This window comes from Lynx canadensis, chromosome D1 (genome assembly GCF_007474595.2).
Source record: "Lynx canadensis isolate LIC74 chromosome D1, mLynCan4.pri.v2, whole genome shotgun sequence".
Classification (NCBI taxonomy): domain Eukaryota; kingdom Metazoa; phylum Chordata; class Mammalia; order Carnivora; family Felidae; genus Lynx; species Lynx canadensis.
Genome location: NC_044312.2, coordinates 6646071 through 6667446, shown reverse-complemented (window position 1 = coordinate 6667446; position 21376 = coordinate 6646071). Strand labels below are relative to the sequence as shown.

The following is a 21376-nucleotide window of genomic DNA, read 5'->3' as shown; positions in this document are numbered from 1 at the left end:
AAGATTTGTGTCTGCATATGTAATTATCATTGAATCTGTTTTACATGCTAGTTAAAAGACAAGCTTTAAAATGTGTTTCAGTGAATCTCAAAGGAAAAGTAACACTCTGTCTGGGCCTCATTCAACAATACGGAATTTCCAGGATCCAAATGCATTTGCAGTAGAAAAAGTAAGTGACCTTACCAAGCTTTGCACCTTGAGACATTCCTGAGTTTTAAAATACTGATAGAGAAACGGATATATATATTTAGTGTGTATATGCATTTGTGTGTTATAATATTTCTACAACACTCTGCAGAGGAATTGCCTTCAGATAGAGAGTAGTAAAATTTATAAGTAGGAGACAGTCCATTTAGATTAGGTCACATGAGCAAATGCACCAAGTGCGAAACAGTGTAATGTTCGGGAAACTGTAAATATCTTGTGGGTGCTGGCTTATGCGATACAAAGGGCATTTTACTAGAGGCAAATTATTTGAAACCTTGTATAAAAAGATAAAGAGCTTGGAATTGTGTTTTGTAATCAGTTAAGAAAGGGTTGGTAAAGGATCTGTGAAAACAATTGTAAAGTGTTGTATTTGAGTATTAATATGGAGGGAGCCACAATTTCGGGGTTTCCACCTAGATTTATTAAAACTATCCTCGCTGTCATTTACTGGAAGCTCTACCCTATTCTTTTTTCTAATATTGACTTTCTTTTCCAGCAAATGGTTATTGAAAATGCACGAGAAAAAATATTAAGTAACAAATCTCTTCAAGAAAAGCTTGCAGAAAACATTAATAAATTTCTGACTAGGTAAGCTATGTGTGTTTAAAATGCTTAATTGTTTTCACCTAACTGAGAGCTATGGTAAAATTTTTCTTTCTGTATTACAGTGACAACAATATTGCTCAAGTACCTAAGCAAACAGAGAGCAACCCTACAGAACCAGAGACTTCAATTGATGAGCTCCTGGGACTTCAGGTATAGGTTACGGTGTGTGCATATAGTGCATATGCTCATAGTTAACATTTTGGTTTCATTTCACATCCATTGCCAACAGATTAGATGTATAAAATTATTTAAAATAATAATTTTAGAGATTTCCTTCTTTATCTAAATGTAATATAATGTGTTCCTGAAAATGTGCTAGTGAATTTTCAAATAATCAATGTAAATTGTATTGTTTAAATGGTAAAAGGAGTAAGGCATCCTAAGCCATCTAATATCTCCAGTTTCTCCATGTATCACTAAAGCTGTCTGCTATAGCTATACAGCCCTTGTCCTGGATATCCAAGTATTTAATACTTTCAGGTACCTGAGTGGGTACATGGGTGCACAGGAAGCAACAATACGATACAGTGTATATTTAAATTAGATTCCTTTTATCTGCTACAGACTATGTTAAAACGTGAGGGAACAATGAAGTTCTACGTTAAAGATATTTAATGATTCCAAATAAAATGAACGAGATACTTGAAAAAGAAAGGTTACTAACTAGTGTGACCGCTTACCACTAACAGAAGGAAGGTGGGGTTGTAGTCACTTGGGCTGCTCAGTGATAGTGAAGATGGAGGACTGTAAGCTGGTGGAGGGAGAATATAATATTGTATCTTTGAGATTTGTTCCTGTGCAAATACTTTCTCAAGAGCGGCAGAGATTTGTGACTGTAGCACATCCTTTCACTTGGGCTCTCACGCAGTGTAATCAGTGCTTGTTGCCATGCCCACCAATTGAATTCATTGTGGCAGGTTTGCTTCAGATGAATTCTGGGTCAAACCACTGAATTATTTTATTTTATTTATTTATTTTTTGTCCATTCTTTCAGAATACTTTAAGAAAATTTTCTAGGCACCTGGGTGAGTCACTCAGTTGAGCGTCTGGTTCTTGGTTTTGGCTCACGCCATGATCTCACGGTTCATGGGATCAAGCCCTGCCTGGGGCTCTGCGCTGTTAGCATGGAGCCTGCATGGGGTTTTCTCTCCCTCTGTATCCCTACCCTGGTCAAACTTTGCTCTCTCCCTCTCTAAATAACTAAATAAATAAATAAATAATTTTTAATTTTGATATTTTCCTATAGTGAAATTCTGTAAATTTAACGAAATATAAGTTTGTTTTTTTTTGTTGTTTTTTTTTTCTGGTGGAGAGAGAGCATAAGTACGGGAGGGGGCAGAGAGAGAGAATCTTTTTAATGTGAGAGAGCGTAAGTAGGGTAGTGGGGAGGGGAGAGAGAGACAGAGAATCCCGAGCAGGTTCCACACTCAGCATGGAGCCCAACACAGGGCTTGATTCCATGGCCATGAGATCATGACCTGAGCTGAAATCACGAGTCAGCCACTCAACCACCCAAGCCACCCAGGCACCCAGAGGGAGGGAGGGAGGGAGGGAGGGAGGGAGGGAGAGAGAGAGAGAGAGAGAGAGAGAGAGAGAGAGAGATTCTTAAGTAGGCTCCATGCTCAGTGCGCCGTCCATTGTGAGGCTGGATCCCGTGAACCGTGCGATCGTGACATGGGCTGATATCAAGAGTCTGATGCTCAACTGACTGAGCCACCCAGGCGCCCCTAAATAACTTTTTAAAAGAATAGCAAGACATATTGCCCAACTGAGTAGTAAAAACATCACATACACTAAGAAGTGATTAGTTAGTTGTATGAATAGGTGAAGTAGAAATTTTTAAGTAGTTAAAAATCTTTGTGACCTTGGAGTAACAAGATATTTTTACACATAAAAAATTTAAAAAAAGAAAAAAAAGCTTCCTTAAAATTTAAAATACCTGCTTGTTAAAAGCATCATTAAAGAAAATATCAAACCACCAACTTGGAGAAAATATTCATAATACATTTATCTGACAAGTTTGTATCCACTGTATAAAAAGAGCTCCCACAAATCAATAGTAAAAAGATAAACCACCCATTTTAAGAAATGGGCAAGAGGCTGGGACAGACAAAAGAAGATAGAGGAATGGCTAATAAGTCTATAAAAAGATAACTTTATTTGTCATTTGGGAAATGAAAGTTAAGAATACAATGAAGGGTGCCTGGGTGGCTCAGTCAGTTAAGTGTCTCATTCTTTTTGGCACAATTCGTGATCTCATGGTTTGTGTGAGTTCGAGCCCCGTGTCCGGCTCTGTGCTGACAGCTCAAAACCTGCTTGGGATTCTGTCTCTGCCCCTGTCCTGCTCATGTGCTTACTCTCGCTCTCTCAAAAAAATAAGTAAACTTTAACAATAAAATGAGATACCCTTTCACTCACTACAGTGGCTAAAAAGTTAAAAATCTGACAATATCAAATGGAGACAAAGATATGAAACACCTGGAACTCTGAAAGATTGCTGATGGAGGTTATGAATGGTACAGCCTGCTTGGAAAACTGATAGTTTACAAAGTTATGTATACACCTGTATACCTTCCTTTTGACCTAGCAATTACGAGGCTGCTTACCCAAAAGAAATAAGTATATGTTTACAAAAGGACTTCTATAAGAATGTTCACCAAATGTCCATCAGCACAAAAAGGAATAAACAAATTTTGACAGCCATGAAATAGAATACTGGTGAACAGTAAGAAGGAATGAGCTATTAGTATATATAGCAACATAAATGAATCTTAAAACATGTTGATCAAGAAGATAGACTAACAATGCAAATGGTGTGCTTCCGTTTATATAAAGTTCTGAAACGTGCAGCACTAATTTATGGTGATAGAAATCAGAAGTTGTTGCCCCAGTGAGGGTGAGGGGAGTGATTTGCCGAGGAGAAGAATTCTCTAGAAGAGGGAATGGTGTGTATAGGTATGTGAGTTTCTTGAGTGGTGGAAATGTTTTACTTTTGTTTTGTTTTGTTTTGTTTTCCTTAAAGATTTTATTTTTAAGTAATCTCTACTCTCAATGTGGGGCCCGAGCTCACAGCTCTGAGATGAGCCCTGGGTGTCGTAAGACATGAATCAATCACTGGGTTCTCCTCTTGAAGCCAAGACTACACTGTATATTAACAAACTTGAGAATAAGAAATAATAGTGATAATAGTAATAAAATAAAATCCAGATTGACAATCTTTGTTTCTTAAACTAGAGAAAAAATAAGAGTCACAGTCTCCCCCCACTGAGACAGCCAGGAGCCCCATTTTAACGTTTTTTATTGGAGTAGTGGTTACATAGTCCTTAAAATTCTCAAAGCTCATTGAGCTGTGGTCTTAAAATCTGTGCCTTTTATTGTGTGTGAATTCTACTTTGATTTTTAAAAATAGTTAGAAGACTGATTGGAACATGTATTTCAGGATTCTTCTGGTTGTAACTTTTGAAGTTTAGAGTAAAACGATTGACCAGAAGAGTATATTTCATCAACATTAACTTTTATAAGAGTGCATCCACCATTTCATAATTTGATTACATTGAATCCTTGACATTATTTACATGACTGTAAATTTTCAAGTTCATGCATATAGAAATATTTGTTCAAGCTCCAGGCTTCCGCCCAAATCACATTTTATCAAGAATTGTTGATGTTCTCTGTACATCCTCATAATCAAAGTTGACTGGCTCTTTAACTTCAGACAGGTTCTTCTTTTCATTTTATGGCCATTTTTATTAAAAAAAAAAAAAATCCAAGTTTTTACCACTTCATGAAAGTTCCCCTTTAACTCTTGCTGCATGTGAATTTCCTGTTCCACAGTATTCAAATGTACGCCTTATCAATCTTGAAAAATGCAACATTGGCATGACTTATAAATAACTAAAATTGAGAATTTTAAATCTTCAACTATGAGAAGAGTAAATGAAGACCCTAGCCAGAATGTACTGAAACTTCTTTGAAATAATATTTTAGTTGACAAGACTTACCAGTTTTGCTTCTTAGTCTATATTTCTTTTATTTTTTTCTTTAAAAAAAAAACATTCTATTTTCATGTAAAATTGATGCAAGTGGAAAATACATCATTTTATCTAGCTAGATTGCATACCCTCTGGCATACTACTCCAGCCTTTCACTGAGTATCTGTCATATCCCTGTGTGAAGTAATAATCTAATCTGTTTGCTCCAACTTTTAAAGGAAACAAAGGTGGTGGTGATGGTGGTGCTTTACCCCAATGACTTGTGAACTTGAAAAATCTCAGCACGTTTTTGTTGACTGCTTAAGAGTAGGATGTACCTTTCACCCTCTTGGTTCCTCACCAGCTTTGAATGCATTGTTTTAAAGTGTGTTCAGTATCATTCTGTTTAAATCATATTGGTCTCAAAAAGATGTTGATATGTTTAGTAAACATGGAGATAATATTCAATTCAATAATAAACACAAATTAAGAGAACAGATTACTTTTATTTAATAGACTAACGATGCTTAAAAATTGATATTGCCCATTATTGTTAAGAGTTTGTACATTGTTACACAGAACAGGAACTCTTACACAACTTCTGTGGAAAGCTACTTGGTAGTAGTCTTAAAAATTTTATTTTATTTTTTAAATGTTTGTTTATTTTGAGAGTGGTGGGGAGAGACTCCCAAGTAGGCTCCCTGCTGTCAGCATAGAGCCCAGTGTGGGGCTTGATCCCGTAAACTGTGAGATCACAACCTGAGCCAAAATCAAGAGTCGGATGCTTAACCAACTGAGCCGCTCAGGCTCCCCAGTTCTCAAAATTTTAAATTTGTTTTTTTTAACGTTTATTCATTTTTGAAAGACAGAGACCATGAGCAGGGAACGGGCAGAGGGAGGGGGAGACACAGAATCCGAAGCAGGCTCCAGGCTCTGAGCTGTCAGCACAGAGCCCTATGCGGGGCTCGAACTCACAAACTGCTAGATCATGACCTGAGCCGAAGTCGGACGTTCAACCAACTGAGCCACCCAGGTGCCCCATTTTTTTTTCCCCCAGTTCTCAAAATTTTAAATGTGTATATCCTCCGGCTGCTTCTCGTCAGCGGAATCGGTAATTCTGTTGGTAAGAATTTATTGTAAGAAATGAACAGATTCCGGGGCGCCTGGGTGGCTCAGTCGGTTAAGCGTCCGACTTCAGCTCAGGTCATTATCTCACAGTTCGAGCCCTGCGTCAGGCTCTGTGCTGACAGCTCAGAGCCTGGAGCCCATTTCAGATTCTGTGTTTCCCTGTCTTTCTGCCCCTCCCCTGTTCATGCTCTGTCTCTCTCTGTCTCAAAAATAAATAAACGTTAAAAAAAAAAAATTCAGAAAGAAATGAACAGATTTTTAGATAAAGATTTTCATTGTAGTATTCACTACTGTAACTGAAAATTTGAAAAAATTCTAACATCCAGCAGTGGTAATTGGTTAAATCGTGGCATAGTTAGCAAACAAAAAGCCTGTTACAAAGGGATTCATTTTTCTTACATAGTGGATTAAACATTTAGTTTTGTACCCTACTACTAGACAGTATAGGGAAATTTTAAAAACTCATAAGAACAAAGGAAAGAGGATAGAAAAGGGAAAAAAGAAACTTACAGAAGTCAAAATGGACATGTAGTACTTACGAGATTCCGAGTTCTAAGCCAGTAAAGGCGAAGCTCAGGAAAAACCAACTTTACCACATAGAAATCCCAAAAAGCTTAGCACCGGTAGCTCCGAAAGCAGATGTAAAGATAGCTAAAGCAGGAAGACAGCGTGCAACATTTAGGAGGTCGTAGTTAAAGTCTCAACATTGCCCCCATTCACACTGTTTACCAGAAACACGTTTGTCAGCCCTAAACTCATCCACCAAGAAATCTAACTCCCTCAAAACAAACAAAAAAAAACTTAGTGGTGCCTAGGTGGCTCAGTCAGTTAAGCTTCCGACACTTGATTTCAGCCCAGGTCATGATCTCGTGGTTTGTGAGTTCAGGCCCCACATCAGGCTCTTCACTGACAGAGCAGAGCCTGCTTGGGATTGTGTCTCACTCTCTCTCTGCCTCCACCCTCTGCACACTCTCCCTCTTCCTTTCTCTCACAAAAATGTAAAAAAGAAAAAAAAAACTAAAAATACGGATGGTTCTGTGAGATTATTCTGTTGCATACCTGGTAATTGACAAGCTCCCTCCCTTAGCACAGAGTTTGCAGGTAGCTTTTGGCATGCTACTCAAATGTGAATGGACGTGCAAGGATTGTCTGACACTTAAGGAAAGCATTTAATGTTAAGAGGCCAAAACAGGTAGATAAAAAGTGTGAGATTTTATACAGGAGGAGGCCAAACTAATAGGAAAATAGATGAGATTTGTGGTTACCAGAGGCAGGGCATTGAGAGTGGGGCAGTTGGATGAAGGCGGTCAGCACTGCGGGGTAATGTACAGCATGATGAGTCATTAACACCGCTGTGTGGCATATTTGAAAATTGTTAAGAGAGTAAGTCCTAAGAGTTCTTAGAAAACTTTCCCTGTTGTTATATCTGTATAAGATGATAGATATTAACCAAACTTACTGTGGTCATTATCTCACACCATATGTAGGTGAAGACATTATGCTGTGCACTTACTCGGTGCTGGATGTCAAGTTTTTAAAAAAGAACGTCTATAGTGTGATTTTACTTATGTTTAATGTTTGGGAATATATGCACCAAGACAGTTAACTTTAGGAAGTTGAATGAGGGAACATTCATTTTCTGCTTTGTAGCCTTGTTTTAATTTATTTCACATGAGCCTAGTGTCATAATCAGAAGAAATTTTCCTGGAGGGAAATAATTATACATAGAAGTTGAGAGCTGGGGCGCCTGGGTGGCGCAGTCGGTTAAGCGTCCGACTTCAGCCAGGTCACGATCTCGCGGTCCGTGAGTTCGAGCCCCGCGTCGGGCTCTGGGCTGATGGCTCGGAGCCTGGAGCCTGTTTCCGAGTCTGTGTCTCCCTCTCTCTCTGCCCCTCCCCCGTTCATGCTCTGTCTCTCTCTGTCCCCAAAATAAATAAATGTTGAAAAAAAAAATTAAAAAAAAAAAAAAAAGAAGAAGTTGAGAGCTATCAGATGTCCTATGATTATTTTGCTGGTATTAAACTATACTAATTGAGTTAGGATCACTCTTTTTTTTGCAGAGTGAAATCCATATGTCTGAGGAGGCTATCCAGGACATACTGGAGCAGACAGAATCAGATCCAGCATTTCAGGCACTTTTTGATCTCTTTGACTATGGTAAGTAGACCATTTCTTTCAAGGCAGTTAGAAGAAAAAAGTTTCCATTTCTTGGGCACCTTAACCAGACTGAAGCAAAATTCCCAGAGCATCTGGAAAAATACCTATTTTCTTCAAAGCAAATCTATGGCTGTGAAGGGTCTGGGAGTGGGGGAGGGTGGGTTTTTTCCTTAAACTTTAGCTATAAAAATGGAAAACAGGGGCGCCTGGGTGGCTCAGTCGGTTAAGTGTCCGACTTCGGCTCAGGTCATGATCTCGCGGTCCGTGAGTTCAAGCCCCGCGTCGGGCTCTGTGCTGACAGCTCAGAGCCTGGAGCCTGTTTCGGATTCTGTGTCTCCCTCTCTCTCTGCCCCTCCCCTGTTCATGCTCTGTCTCTCTCTGTCTCAAAAATAAATAAACGTTAAAAAAAAAAAAAAGGAAAACATTTTGTATTTTGTTTTTTGTGTGGGCATTTTTGCCAGTCAGCACAAATATGTTGAGGTTAACACATACATTATATTAAACACAATTGGGTAGTACAAAAGGAATGCAAGAAATTGGCTATTGCCCTCAATTTTATGGTCTCATGCAGTATTCTCAGAGTTAGTCTCCAGACCAGCATTATCAGCATTATCTGAGAACACGTTAAAAATGCAAATTCTTGGACTCTCCAGATGATTCTGACGTAGGCTAAAGCTTAAGAACTACCAGTCTGTTAAAAAATCTTTGGTTTTGTCCATGATATACAAGGCTATATCCAAAAGACATAAAGTTAAACATTTGATGGATCACCGTTAAGTTGTATTAACTGATGCTTTTTTTTATTTTGATCATTTAACCACTTATTTCCCTGTACCCTTTCTAACAGGTAAATCCAAGAATAATAAACAGATATCCCAAGGCATTTGCAGTCCACATCTGGACACCAATCCCAGTGTAGTGTTAGCAGATGAAACTAATCTAGCAGTTAAAGGTTCTTTTGAATCAGAACAATCTGGTAAGAATAAGTTTTTTTCTTTTCATTAAAGAAAAAATCCCAAGCCTTTTAGTAATTTGATTAAAAGGAGAATTTTTAGTACTCATTCTTTCATAATTGTTGACCTGCGCAATTTAGCATTAATAGCATTGACCAGTTTGACAAAAGTCTATATAACATTTAACAGTTTTTTGTGTGTTACAAGTCCAAATCTCTGCTATGTAACATTGGTGTGTGTTATTAATCATTTAGCCTGGTAAGCAAGTGCAACTGAGTGCTCAAGATCTATATCTTACTTGCTTAGAGGGAATTATATACTGTAGTGATAGTCTTGAATTCTGGATATTAAAACATTTTAGGTCATATTCCTATGTTTCTACTGAACGTTGAATGTTGCACACAGTAGACAGTAGCATCAGATGCTGATGATGCACAGTGTACTTGGCCCATTTCACCGTGAAAAATATATCAGATAAAGTAAGGTTGATAGAAATGGTAGAAGTTGAAAAGCCAGCTATTGTGAAAACAGCTGCATGTGTGGGGCCAGTTTTACATACTGATAAACATTGGATGTTCTGAAACCTATATACTTTTTCCTTCATTGTGTCATTTGTTTTCCAAGAGGTTTGAAAAACAGTCTGGCAGTTACTCAGAAAGGCATCAGTAATTAAAAAAAAAAGAAAGAAAAAAAAGTGCCTGTGAATTTTTTGACACTCAGAAAATGTGAGATACGGTTTTTCAGGCTTGCCCTTTCCGTTATGTCCGAGATGCGTTACTTCCTTGACAAAACAGGTTTTACAGTAAACGTGACTCCCTCAGAAAGCAACGCATACTCCCTATCTGTCTCTTCCATCCTATTTTGCAGGTGATCAGTCTGGGCAGCCCCCATTTTGTACATCCTATCAAAATGAAGACACATCCAATGCCTTGAAGAATGGCAGCAACCACGATGAGCTTAGACCAGAAGCACAGGAACACTTTCCTCAGATAGGCTCTAGCGTCCAGAAAAAGGCATTTAAAACGGGTGTACCTAATGAACAGAAGTGTAACCTCGATATTTCCTTTGAATCTGTGCCTCATTTGAATGACTTTAACCAAAGAGTAAATTCTGATGCCGAATGTAATCAGCGTTGTGCCGAATTATACACCCATCAGATGTCCACTGAAACCGCCATGGCAATGGAGGTCGGAAAGAGTTCTCTCTTGCCGGATGCGCCACGTGATTCTCCATTACAGCCTGATCAGTCTGGTATACCAGTAACGTCATTTGTTTCCCTCGGGGGGGAGACTAACAGTGAAAACTTCGTTCTCTCTGGGAAGAGTTCTCAGCTTTTATCCCAAAATATTCCATTAACTGGAAAGACATCTAAAACAAGTCAGTTTTGTGAAAGCTCTAACAACACAGGAAGACTTAAAACTAACCTCCCTGGTTCTAAGTCACCAGACCCTAAAGAGATTCTGCAGAGTGAAACTGAGATTCACAACGGATTGCCGGTCACATCACAACAACATGTGGATTGCCATGATAATTCTCCACTTCAAAGCAAGATATTACCTGTATCGGTTGAAAGTTCAGGTTTAAATATATCCGAACAAGTAGACATTTGTCTGGAAGATACAGCATCTTCGGTTAAACAGCCGCCTGATGGTTCATCATCTCTTGAGTTAAATCACGCGGAAGAACATGAAACTCAGCCCTCAAGGTCTGAGAAAGTTGCTGGCGATTCGCAAGAGCCTTCATCTTTAAAAGAAGATGGAGATGGTATTTTTCTCACTTTAAGTGAGAATGGTAACTGTGGGGAAGTTGCATTGATTGCTCCAGAAGGTGATCCTGTAGAAGATAAACGTGCTGTTCTGTCAGAATCTGTGTGTTCTTCAGTGGGAGGTTCTCACCCTGAGTCCCAGAACACCAGTGACAGATCTGGTGTTGACAGCTCGGCAGACGTGGATGCAGCAAATATTGTCTCTCTCAAAATTATCATTAGTGACGATCCATTTGTTTCCTCAGATACTGAACTGAACAGTGCTGTTTCTAGTATCAGTGGGGAGAACCTGCCGACTATAATACTGTCCTCTCCCACTAAGTCCCCTGCCAAAAATGGAGAATTGGTTAAGTGCCTGTCTTCAGAAGAAGCCGCAGGTGCTCTCACATCTGCGGAAAGAACAGGGGATTCAGCATCGGTGGAACAGAGCCTCTTGGCCCTCAAACCCGAAGACTCCGCAGTGAATGCTCAGAGTGAAGGCAGCGTTGCTTTTTCAGCCAGTGCCCCACCGTGCGTCTCCAAGGATGGCGGATACATACAGTTGATGCCAGCTACAAGCACAACTTTCGGAAATTCAAATAACATTCTGATAGCTACATGCGTGACTGATCCAACAGCTTTAGGAACCACGGTCAGTCAGTCTAATGTGGTGGTGTTGCCTGGAAATTCCGTACCTGGGACTGCTCAGCCCCCGCCGCCTCAGTTACAGACACCGCCAAGGTCAAACAGCGTATTTGCTGTCAATCAAACCGTGTCACCCAGCTTTTCACAAGGTAACTTCAAGAACACGCTGAAGTTCACGTCTCTGGAATGGTATCTCATTTCTCTTGCGTGTGCAGTTATTGACTAGCAGGTGATAAATCATGGATATATAGTGTGAGAAAAGACGGAAATTTGTGTTGATGCCCTTGTTTTCTCTCCCTAATTCATTCACTGAAACCTTTTTTTAAATCTAGTGGTAAGTTATGGAATTCATGGAGAGCCTGGGTGGTTCAGTCAATTGAGCGTCCGACTCTCGACTTTGGCTTAGGCCATGATCTCATGATTTGTGGGTTTCGAGCCCCACGTCAGATTCTGCACTGCCACTGCGGAGCCTGCTTGGGATTCTCTCTCTCCCTCTCTCTATTTGCACCCCCCCAGATAAATAGTTTTGTTTTTTTTTTTTTAAGTTACAGAATTCACTGGTTTCAGTGATTCTTGGAGATGGAGCTGATGATACATCATTCATGTACCTTTCCTTATATATTGGTTCCCAAACTCCTTTCCCTTTTTTTTTTATATTATAGGCATATAATAAAATGTGACTAAATGTGAACAATCAACTAGCAAGCATGATGGATCTGCTTGAAGTGCTGTTTAAAATAACATAAAAGAGGGGTCAGAATTAGTAGAGAATGTGGGACTTGAGCTGAAGCTCAGAGAAATGAAGTAGTAGTTGGAGTAAAGGAGGGGAATTCTTTTTTTTTTTTTTTTTTTTGGAAGGTTCATGCATTTATTTTGAGAGTGAGAGAGCAGGGGAGGGGCAGAGAGACAGAATCCCAAGTGGGTTCCATGATGTCAGCACAGAGTCCGACAACGGAGCTCAATCCCACAAGCTGCGACATCATGACCTGAGCCAAAATCAAGAGTCGGATGCTTAACAGACTAAGCCCCAGGCATCCCAAGGAAGGGAATTCTTAAGTGTAAGTAGGTATTTGAGAGACTGAAGTGGGTGTTTGTGAAAGTGAGATCCACCTGACAGGAACTGTTAGTGACTCTAAGGAAAAGTTTCACTTGTGCGACAGGGATATATGAGGATAGCCACAGACTATATTGTTGATTTCTAGGGAGCATATAGCCATTGTAATTTCCCCCCATAGTTTTGACGGTTTGTACACTTCCCTGGACTCTTTGACAAGTACCATTAGAGGTTATAGGTTGGAGTTCTGAGGGAGTCTTGAGCCGTAAACATTCAGTTGAGACCCTAATTTTCTGGTATAAGATTGAAACTTGAAGCCTTCACCATCAATTTTCTAATCAGTTTCACTATTCTAGCCAGACAGTCAACATATAACTATAATGTGATCTCCTGGCTGTGAAATCTAATGCATTACTCGTGATACTTACCTTGACCAAATGCTGTAAGATTGCTTTGTATATTTGTGTGTGTACGTATGTATTACAGGCCTGAGGTCTTTTATTTTTTTACAGTTATCACACCATGAACTCATAGGAAATGGACTCTGGCAGCTCAGGCTCCTTTCCCTTGGTTCTCACAAAGTGTGTTTCTCTGGGTGGGGCAGGCTGGTGCTGCAGTTGAACCCAAGTACCTTTCTCTTTGGCTTCCTGCTTTATCTGTTCGTTTTCCTTCACACACTTCAAGAAGCTATCTCGGCTTTTTGAGTGCTTAATGTGCTGGATATGTACATTATTTCTGGGTGAGAATCTTGACCTTAACTTACTCTTAACAGTGCCAACAGCATGCCAGGTACCATTGTAGACTGTTCACTTTTGGCCTGTTAACAGTTGTGGGCATTCCCTTTTGAACAGTGCCCATTCGCTTGATGTCCGCAACATCACCTTTCTTGTAGATTTGCATAAATGTGTCCAAAGAACAACTCCGTATTTTCTGAAAGGCCTAGAGAATATATAGTGGGTACTCCCCCTCTGTCCCTTTGTGTTGGTCATTTGCGTGAATTACTGGAAGATGGCAGTTCTGGCCAAAAGGGCCATAAGATTAATAATTCAGGTTGCCTTTTTCTTAATTTGTAGCCTTGCTGTTCCTAAATTTTTTTAAGGAGAGTAGATTCTAAGGGAAAGAGATACAATTTTATAGAATTTATTTTAAATTAATAATTACTTTGGAGTCTCTTGTTTATGAGAAGCTTACTGAGATTTTTTTTTTTCTTTTTTTTAAGGATCTGCCATCATAATTGCCTCCCCTGTCCAACCTGTACTCCAAGGAATGGTGGGGATGATCCCTGTATCTGTGGTTGGACAGAATGGAAATACCTTTCCTGCTCCTCCTCAGCAGGTAAGATTTTTGAATTGAAAATGGCACAGTGATGCTTCTCAAACGTAGGATAGTTAACGGCTGCTTCTCTTCTAGGTCCTTCATATGCCTTTGGCAGCACCTGTATGCAGTAGAAGTATCCCTCAGTTCCCCATCCCTCCAAAGTCTCAGAAGACTCAGGGACTGAGAAACAAGCCTTGTACAGGTACATTTTTAAGTTCATTAATGTCAGTTTTATGTTCTGTATATGCATTTGTTTGCAGCAACGCCACAGTATTTTCTTTTTGAATACTTGTCTCATTCCCAACAGGTGACTGTCCAACCTTTGCTTGAAGTTTTTTTTTAGTAATAAAAACAAAAAAGGCAAGTGGAACAAAATAGAGTTCGGAAAGAGACCATGTTCTTAAGGGAATTTGTATGTGGTGGAGGTAACATCAGAAGTCAGAGAGAAGGGGAAAGATTGTTTAATAAATTAATTTCATTGGCCATTACATACATTATAGGAAAAACTTTACATCCCTTCCTCATACCATATACAAAGGTGAAAGGTGAACTCCAAGGTGATTAAAGACCTAAAAATGTAAAGCAAAACAATTAAACAGTAAAAGAAATGTAAGAGAATGGCTTAATGGCACAAGGATAAAAGGATTGCTTTAAAAAATGAAAAAAAAAAAACCCATCATTATAAGTGGAAAAAGTTGATAGCACTGACTACTCCAAAATTAAAGATTTGTGTTCCACAGAAGACACCGTGTACAGAATAATACCCGATCTTCATTTCGGGGTTGCATCTAGTTCTCACACTTCCCATCCTCATGGATGATGAATGCCTGTGGTGTCAGCCTGGCCCGCAGCCTAACCTGCGTGATCCTTAGACCCCTCTGTCTCCAAGTCTGTATGTGTGTGCCAGTCAGCCTCTCCCGTACCTCTTCCCCACGTACCGGAGAACCTCGGCCGCCAGTGTGAGTTCCCATTACTTGAACTTTCACACTTCGCATGAACCTCCCATTTCCTTCCTGGAGACTCCCTTCCCCATCCAGGCTAGACCCACGGTGTACAGCCTCAGCCAACACATTCTTCTACCGTCCCTCTTGCTGCTGTCCGCCCTGGGTCTGTCCCGGCACCCATCCCTGCCTTTATACCTGGGCTCTCCGGCATTGCATTCAAAGTGGGGCTGTTCATGGTCTCTTAGCGGTCACTCCACATGTCTTCCTGGCGCTCTTTCCCATCCCCCTTCAGGCTCTTTCTGACTTCACAGCTCTTCTCACATCTCTTCAGTCCCCACCCTCTTCCTGTCAGGCCAGCACTCTTCTCTCCCACCTCATCAGTAGGAAACTGCATTTTCTCACATCACTCCCATTTGGTGTGTACCTGTCCTTCCAGAATCATTCCTCCCTTTCCTTTCTTTCTTACAGGAATAATGATCTCGCTCTTCCTAAGGTTAATGCAGTCTGCCTGCATCTTGTGTCCTATGTATGTCTTAAATTTTTCTTGTTTGGATCCTTCCCTCTCTGGCTGTAAAGTTCCTTGGGTTTGTCTCACCTGCCAGCCCTTTGTTTATCCCCAACACTTCCGTCTCCCATTCTTTCTTCATCCATGTTATTGTCTTTTCTCCTGTTTCCACTACAGCTGTTTAAATGGAGATCATCAGTGGCCTCCTGATAATGTCATATGCTGTGCATCGTTTCCATTCTAACCTTATTCCCTCTCGCACTTGATACTGTTGGTGGCTTTTGGACCCACCACTCAACTAGTGCACTCCTGCTCTCGTGCCTAACTCAAGACCTTCAACTTCGACATGTCTCGGCCTCTCACCTCTTCCCTGTCAAAGACCTCCTCCTCTCCCTGCTTTTTTCTCCTTGGTTGATGTCACCATTGAGTCTTCCTTCACCTTTCATGTCTTTATGAATGCCCATCCCTGTCTCTTGACGCCTCTCTCATCTCTTACCTGGAGTATTTGTAGTCATGTATGTAGAATTTCTCTTTGCAGTTTTCTTGCTTCTCTAGTCCATCTTCTACACTACCGCCAGAATGACTTCCTAAAACATAAATCGATTTATGCATCTTCCCTATTTTAAACGCTTAAGGATTCTCCATGAAACCTTTTGCAAAGGGGCGTCTGGGTGGCTCAGTGAGTTGAGCGTCCGACTCCGGGTTTCAGCTCAGGTCATGATCTCATGGTGTGTGAGTTTGAGTCCTGTGTCAGGCTCTGTGCTGACAGCGCACAGCCTGCTTAAGATTCTCTCTCTCTCAAAAAAAAAAAAAAAAAAAGGTTCCGTCCCTCCCTCCCTGTCTCTCAAAATAAATATATATATATAAAAAGAAACCTTTTGCATAATGCACAAGGTCCTTTTTGAGCTCATCTCTGCTTTTCTCGCTAGCTTCATATCTTGCTACTCCCCACATCAGTTCCTAAGTCCATGGAAATTAAAATATGGCTATTAAAACTCCAGAGCTGGTGCTCTGCCTGACATAGGCTTGCAAATATGATAGTGAAATGGGCAGAATTTCAAAATAGGCATTAATATATTGCTTTCTTTAACTTTCTGAATCTAAGGAGTACCCTTAAGTGCTATGTTGAACATTGTAATCGATAAATCCAGAGACTGGATTCATAATATTTGCCTGAAGTTGGAAACAAGTCATTTGCTCAGTGTGTGTATTTCTTCTGTAAAATGGATGAGTGACTGTCTTTTATATAAAATTAGAAGCTGCTTTTTACACCCAGTATGTGAGAGTACTTCATTTGTACATTAGCAGTCATTTAAATTTTTCTCATGATGTGTGATACTGTGGTCTGTTCCATTTCCTTTCAGAGTAATGTACTCTTTCTCTCAGGAATGTTTCTCTTTTCTAATTATTTCATTTATAATTCCAGGAAAGCAGGTAAATAATTTGGTGGATTCGTCTAGTCATTTAGTTGGATGTCATGCACAAAGGTGAGCATCCATGTAGTTTCCATTCTAGATTTTTTGAATGCTCAGATAAAAAACATAAAAGATGTCTTTGTGTTGCTAAAAACAGTTAATTATTGATTTGCGGAACTGAAGTGTCTGACAAGGATCTCTTTATGTTGCTAAATTTTATTTATTTATTTTACAGAACTGAAGTGTCTGACAAGAATATGGCCACCGATCTCGGGAAAAAATTGGAAGAAATCACGGTTCCCTTCTCATTAGAGAGTGTAGTTCCAGCTAGCAAACCATTTGAAAGCCACAGACGTGTGCTCTGTTTTGACAGCACTGCTTCTGTGGCGAATACACAGGGCACAAACCATAAGGCGGTGTCCCAAAACAAGGAAAGGAATGACATTTCACTTCCTAATCTCGAGTCACCCACTGTGTCCTCCACCTCCAAGGCCCCTTCTAATAATGCTCTCAAAAGAGACCGAGAGAAACCTCCTTTGCCTAAGATTTTATCTAAATCAGAAACTCCCAATAGCCGACATAGCACCACAAAAGAAACTCAGTCAGAAAAGAAAGTCCCACCGACAGAAATTGTACTTGAATCTTTCCATAAAACAACAGCTAATAAGGAGAATGAACTATGCAGTGATGTCGAAAGGCAGAAAAATCTCGAAACTTCAAAACTGTCAAATGGGCAGCAAAATGGGGGTATACGGAATGAGAAAACCGTAACTTCACTGCAAGAACTGACCAAAAAACAAGGCACGTCCTCAAGTAGTAAAAATGTCATTTCGGTAGGTGCAGCTGGGAAGGATCCAAAGCAAGAACAAACTAGATGTGCCGCTTCTTTGGTTAACCCGCTAACCAAACCTGGCTCAGAAATGCTGCAGGATGGTCAGTGGCACAGCCCAGTAAGTAGGCTCCCCGATAGCTCTGACTCCCCTGTACCCCGGACAGCGGGCTTGGGGGCAGGGGACAAACATAAAGAAGAACCTAGAGATGGGATCAAGGTCCCCTCCAGTAGGCGTTTTGGTGAAGACAGTAGCACAGCCAAAGTCATGGTCCCTCCTGTCACCCCAGACCTGCCTGCCTGCAGCCCTGCCAGCGAGACAGGGAGTGAGAACAGTGTGAACATGGCTGCCCACACGCTGATGATTCTGTCCCGGGCTGCCATCTCCAGGACCGCCTCGACAACTCCCCTGAAAGACAACACACAACAACAATTCAGAGCATCTTCGAGGAGCGCCACCAAAAAGCGGAAGATTGAGGAATTAGAGGAACGCGAACGAACCTCCCGTACTTCCAATAAAAGTCTTGCAAATTCGTCACTACCGATGAAAAAGAAGAAAATTAAGGCAAGTTTGAAAGTCTTAATTTCAAAACCACACCTTTGCCCTTCGTTCAGTGCTCACAGTAGAGATCTCCGCGTTTTTGCCAGAGCTCCCTAACTGCACGTTCTGGTCGAGACAGCTCTGGGTTTTGGTTGACAGAATGTGTTTATGGCGGTGTGTCTCAGCCAGTGTGGTACTCAGTGTGTGTCTAGGTGGAATGGAGTGTTTGCAAAACCGTTGCTAAGGCGTTTATCTCCAAACGTCTTCCTTGGGGAAAGGAGGTTTTTGTTTCTGTCACGGTAGGACCCAGGTGTTTGGGAGAATGCCGTAAGGCATAAAAGATTGGGAAGCCACTGTCACGTGTGGAATTACCAAGTAGAAAGCAACTTTGCGGCCCTTCCTTCTTGTTTTTATTCCGCACGTCCTGCCATCTCTTCCATTGGCTCTAACAGATACTAATGTGTTGGAGCAGAGGAAAAATTACATTTACCTGTTTTTTCTTTGACCGTAGTTCTCTGTGGGAAGGTAACGCAGGGAGAGCATTGATAACTGAAACCCATTTTTCCTAAACCTCTTTAGCCATTTAGTGAGTGAACTGAATAGAAAGAAAGGTGTTCAGGATGTCTTACGGGAAGTATGGTGTCGGGGGAAGAGTATTGGCCTCGATGCCGTGCCAGCCTGGGTCGGAATCTCACATCTTCTGTTCACTGGGTCTGTGGCTGTGGTGAAGCCCGTGGCGCCCGAGTCTCAAGTCTCGGCTGCATCACTTGATACGAGGTTACCACACGTCTTCCCTGAGTGTAGTGTTGATAAAATACGTGAGGTGCATTAAGTGTTGGGAACTTGAACGGTACTTGTGACTGACAGTCAGTAAAGCTTTCTAAGGTTTATGGTTTGGTAATAATGACCACCTTTATAGAAAGCGTGTTCTATCTTACTCAGCATTCATCAGCTCTGGATTTGTATAATGTCTTTTGCCCTAAACTAATGTTAAAGTACCACTGAGGTATAATTTAGTAACTTTGGATTTAGAAAATGTGTTTCTGCTTCTCTGTGTAACTCAAGTTCCAGTGAACTAAAAGTTTTGGCAGAATTGTAGTAGTATAGGAAGAACCTGATATAAGGTTGTAAATGAAAGTTTTTTGCCCTTGTTTGAGTTCAATATGTTAACTTAGGTTTATTTTTTCTTTTTTTTCTTTTCTTTCTTTCTTTTTTCTTTTTTTTTTTTCTTTTCTTTTTTTTTTTTTTTTTTTTTTTTTTTAACAGAAAAAGAAGCTACCCAGTTCATTTCCAGCTGGAATGGATGTGGACAAATTTTTGTTATCATTGCATTATGATGAGTAAACACTCTGAACCTAAAAGAACAGTAGCTGTTTAAAACTCGTATCCCTTAAACTCTGAGTGTAGGGAATGAGATACTGACAGAACCTGACCTGCACTTTCCTTGTACTGAAATTTCACTTTATACCTGAATCATGCTGTTTCTGAAGCAGCTTCCTACTTTGTAAATAGATTTACCTGGTATATTTTTTATTTTGGAAAAAACATTTGCAGAAATGTAAGTAAATCCAATCTGCAAAACTGTATAGCTGTGACAATTATGTACTGTAAATATTGTATGAATCTGGTTGAAATAGAGGTTAAATCAGCCTAGTGTTCTTACATTGTGTTTTTTGACTTCTTGTGATCCCTAACTCTGAGGTTGATGCATCTGGACTAGCTTCTCACTTTTGGGGGGAAAATGATGCTTTTCCTTACAGTTGCCTTTGGTGACTGTCCTACAAGATGTTTGAAGACAGCCACAAAGTAGTACAGAAGTGATGACAACCTCATCTGGTGGTAGAGAGACCAGAAATTAACAATTTAGGATTTTTTCTAGAGTGAATACTTTATTACCCCTTCTTATTACAGTAAAGGTTATATTCCTGAAGTTTTACACTTTCACTGTTTCTTCTGATGGTTCTGGTCTCTTTGTTTTAAAGAGAATTTTGTAAACCATTTTTGAGTGCTCTGATCTTTTGTTTATAACTTTTGAGATCTTTTACAGAACTTTAAATGTTTAGACTATTGAGCCATACAAAGTCTATTCATGTGGTAGTTGAGACTTCTTGGTATGTATATCCTTTTCCCCCACATACTGGGGATTTGAAGAATTGCACTAATCCATAGCACTTCTTACGTAGTAGTGACCAGTGCACATTTGATTTAAGTCTTGTGTTCTGGGTTAAAGCTTGTGTTGAGGGCCATCGTCTGGGAAGCTGTGTCCATCATAAGATGTAAAAAAGAAAAATCATAGTTTTATATTTTAATGTAGTTTCTCCTAAAATGGGCTGTTACATAGCTGTGTCTATACTTAGATATAGTGCCCCCTAAGGTGTTACGAAGAGTTAACTGTCACAGAGTCCTTAAGGAGAATGAAAGAGGTGCCTTCTCTGTTTCAGACTCACATGCATCAGTTAAGTTGAAAAATTCGTTTAAATCTTTATGAGAACAGAAATTATCTTTAATATGTGACCAATTGTGCCTAGATTAAAGTATATTCTCTTAAGTGCTTTCTGTTTGGTTAAATATCAGTATATCAGGATTTTTTTCTACAGGTGTGTATGTTGTTAAAGAGTCCTTTTCCTCGGCCTTTTTTTTTATACTGGGCCTTCAAAAAACTAAATGCATCCTGCTTCTCTTTTTCAGTGTGGAAATCACGTCATAATTGCTGAATCTTACTGCAGAAATTTGTCTTGTGAGTTATGATATGGCAGTGGTCTATTCATAAGGAACTACATATCATACACTTAATGTTTATTTAACTCAGTGCGATACTGTACTACAGTTAGGTTTGAATAAATATTTTCGGTAACTTCAAAAGTTTGAACTACTTTATATTGGCAGTCATTCTCATTTAGATACTTCGATTAAATTCCTTTGCAAGCCACTTTTTCACAAGTTCACATAATGTTGGAAAATACAGATTTTCTTCTCATTCAATTAATATGTATTAGTATTTGCTAAGTACTAAGAATTCACGTACAAATAAAGTTTGCTTTATTCAAGATTGTTAGGTCACCAGCCAGGAGCCATTAGATATAGTCCCAAAACAACCTGTACTTGGAACTTGCATTGACGTTCAAGAGTAAAACCATAACCTCCATTTTACCTTAAAAGTCCAAAGTCCTGGACTTAGTTGTAGCATATACTCGGTAATCTATTTTAACAGTCAGGTGCCCGGGGACTACGTTTTTGGATCAGAGTATATATACTGTAAACAACTTATGCTTGCTTTTGTAAGTACACGTAAGGATCTACTCTTTATTGTGGACATTACTTCCTGATTAATGTAGTCGTGTATTAAATCTGGGAATTCTT

At 39.9% G+C, this 21376-nt stretch overlaps 1 protein-coding gene across 2 annotated transcripts in view; it reads left to right on the top strand.

Annotated features, from left to right (window-relative positions):
- LOC115524555 (protein NPAT) overlaps positions 1–20878 on the top strand; it is a 53452-nt gene extending 32574 nt beyond the window's left edge. Inside the window, exons 8-18 of one of the 2 annotated variants that reach the window (XM_030330921.2) lie at positions 82–169; positions 704–795; positions 876–963; positions 7973–8069; positions 8917–9045; positions 9890–11560; positions 13685–13800; positions 13876–13984; positions 16658–16718; positions 16882–18040; positions 19283–20878. In XM_030330921.2, coding sequence (XP_030186781.1) covers positions 82–169; positions 704–795; positions 876–963; positions 7973–8069; positions 8917–9045; positions 9890–11560; positions 13685–13800; positions 13876–13984; positions 16658–16718; positions 16882–18040; positions 19283–19360 — 3688 coding nt within the window. In that variant the 3' untranslated portion in view covers positions 19361–20878. Of the gene's footprint in view, positions 1–81; positions 170–703; positions 796–875; positions 964–7972; positions 8070–8916; positions 9046–9889; positions 11561–13684; positions 13801–13875; positions 13985–16657; positions 16719–16881; positions 18041–19282 lie in introns of those variants that run through there. The other variant, XM_030330922.1, reaches the window with a different exon arrangement.
- The last annotated feature ends 498 nt before the right edge of the window (positions 20879–21376 follow it).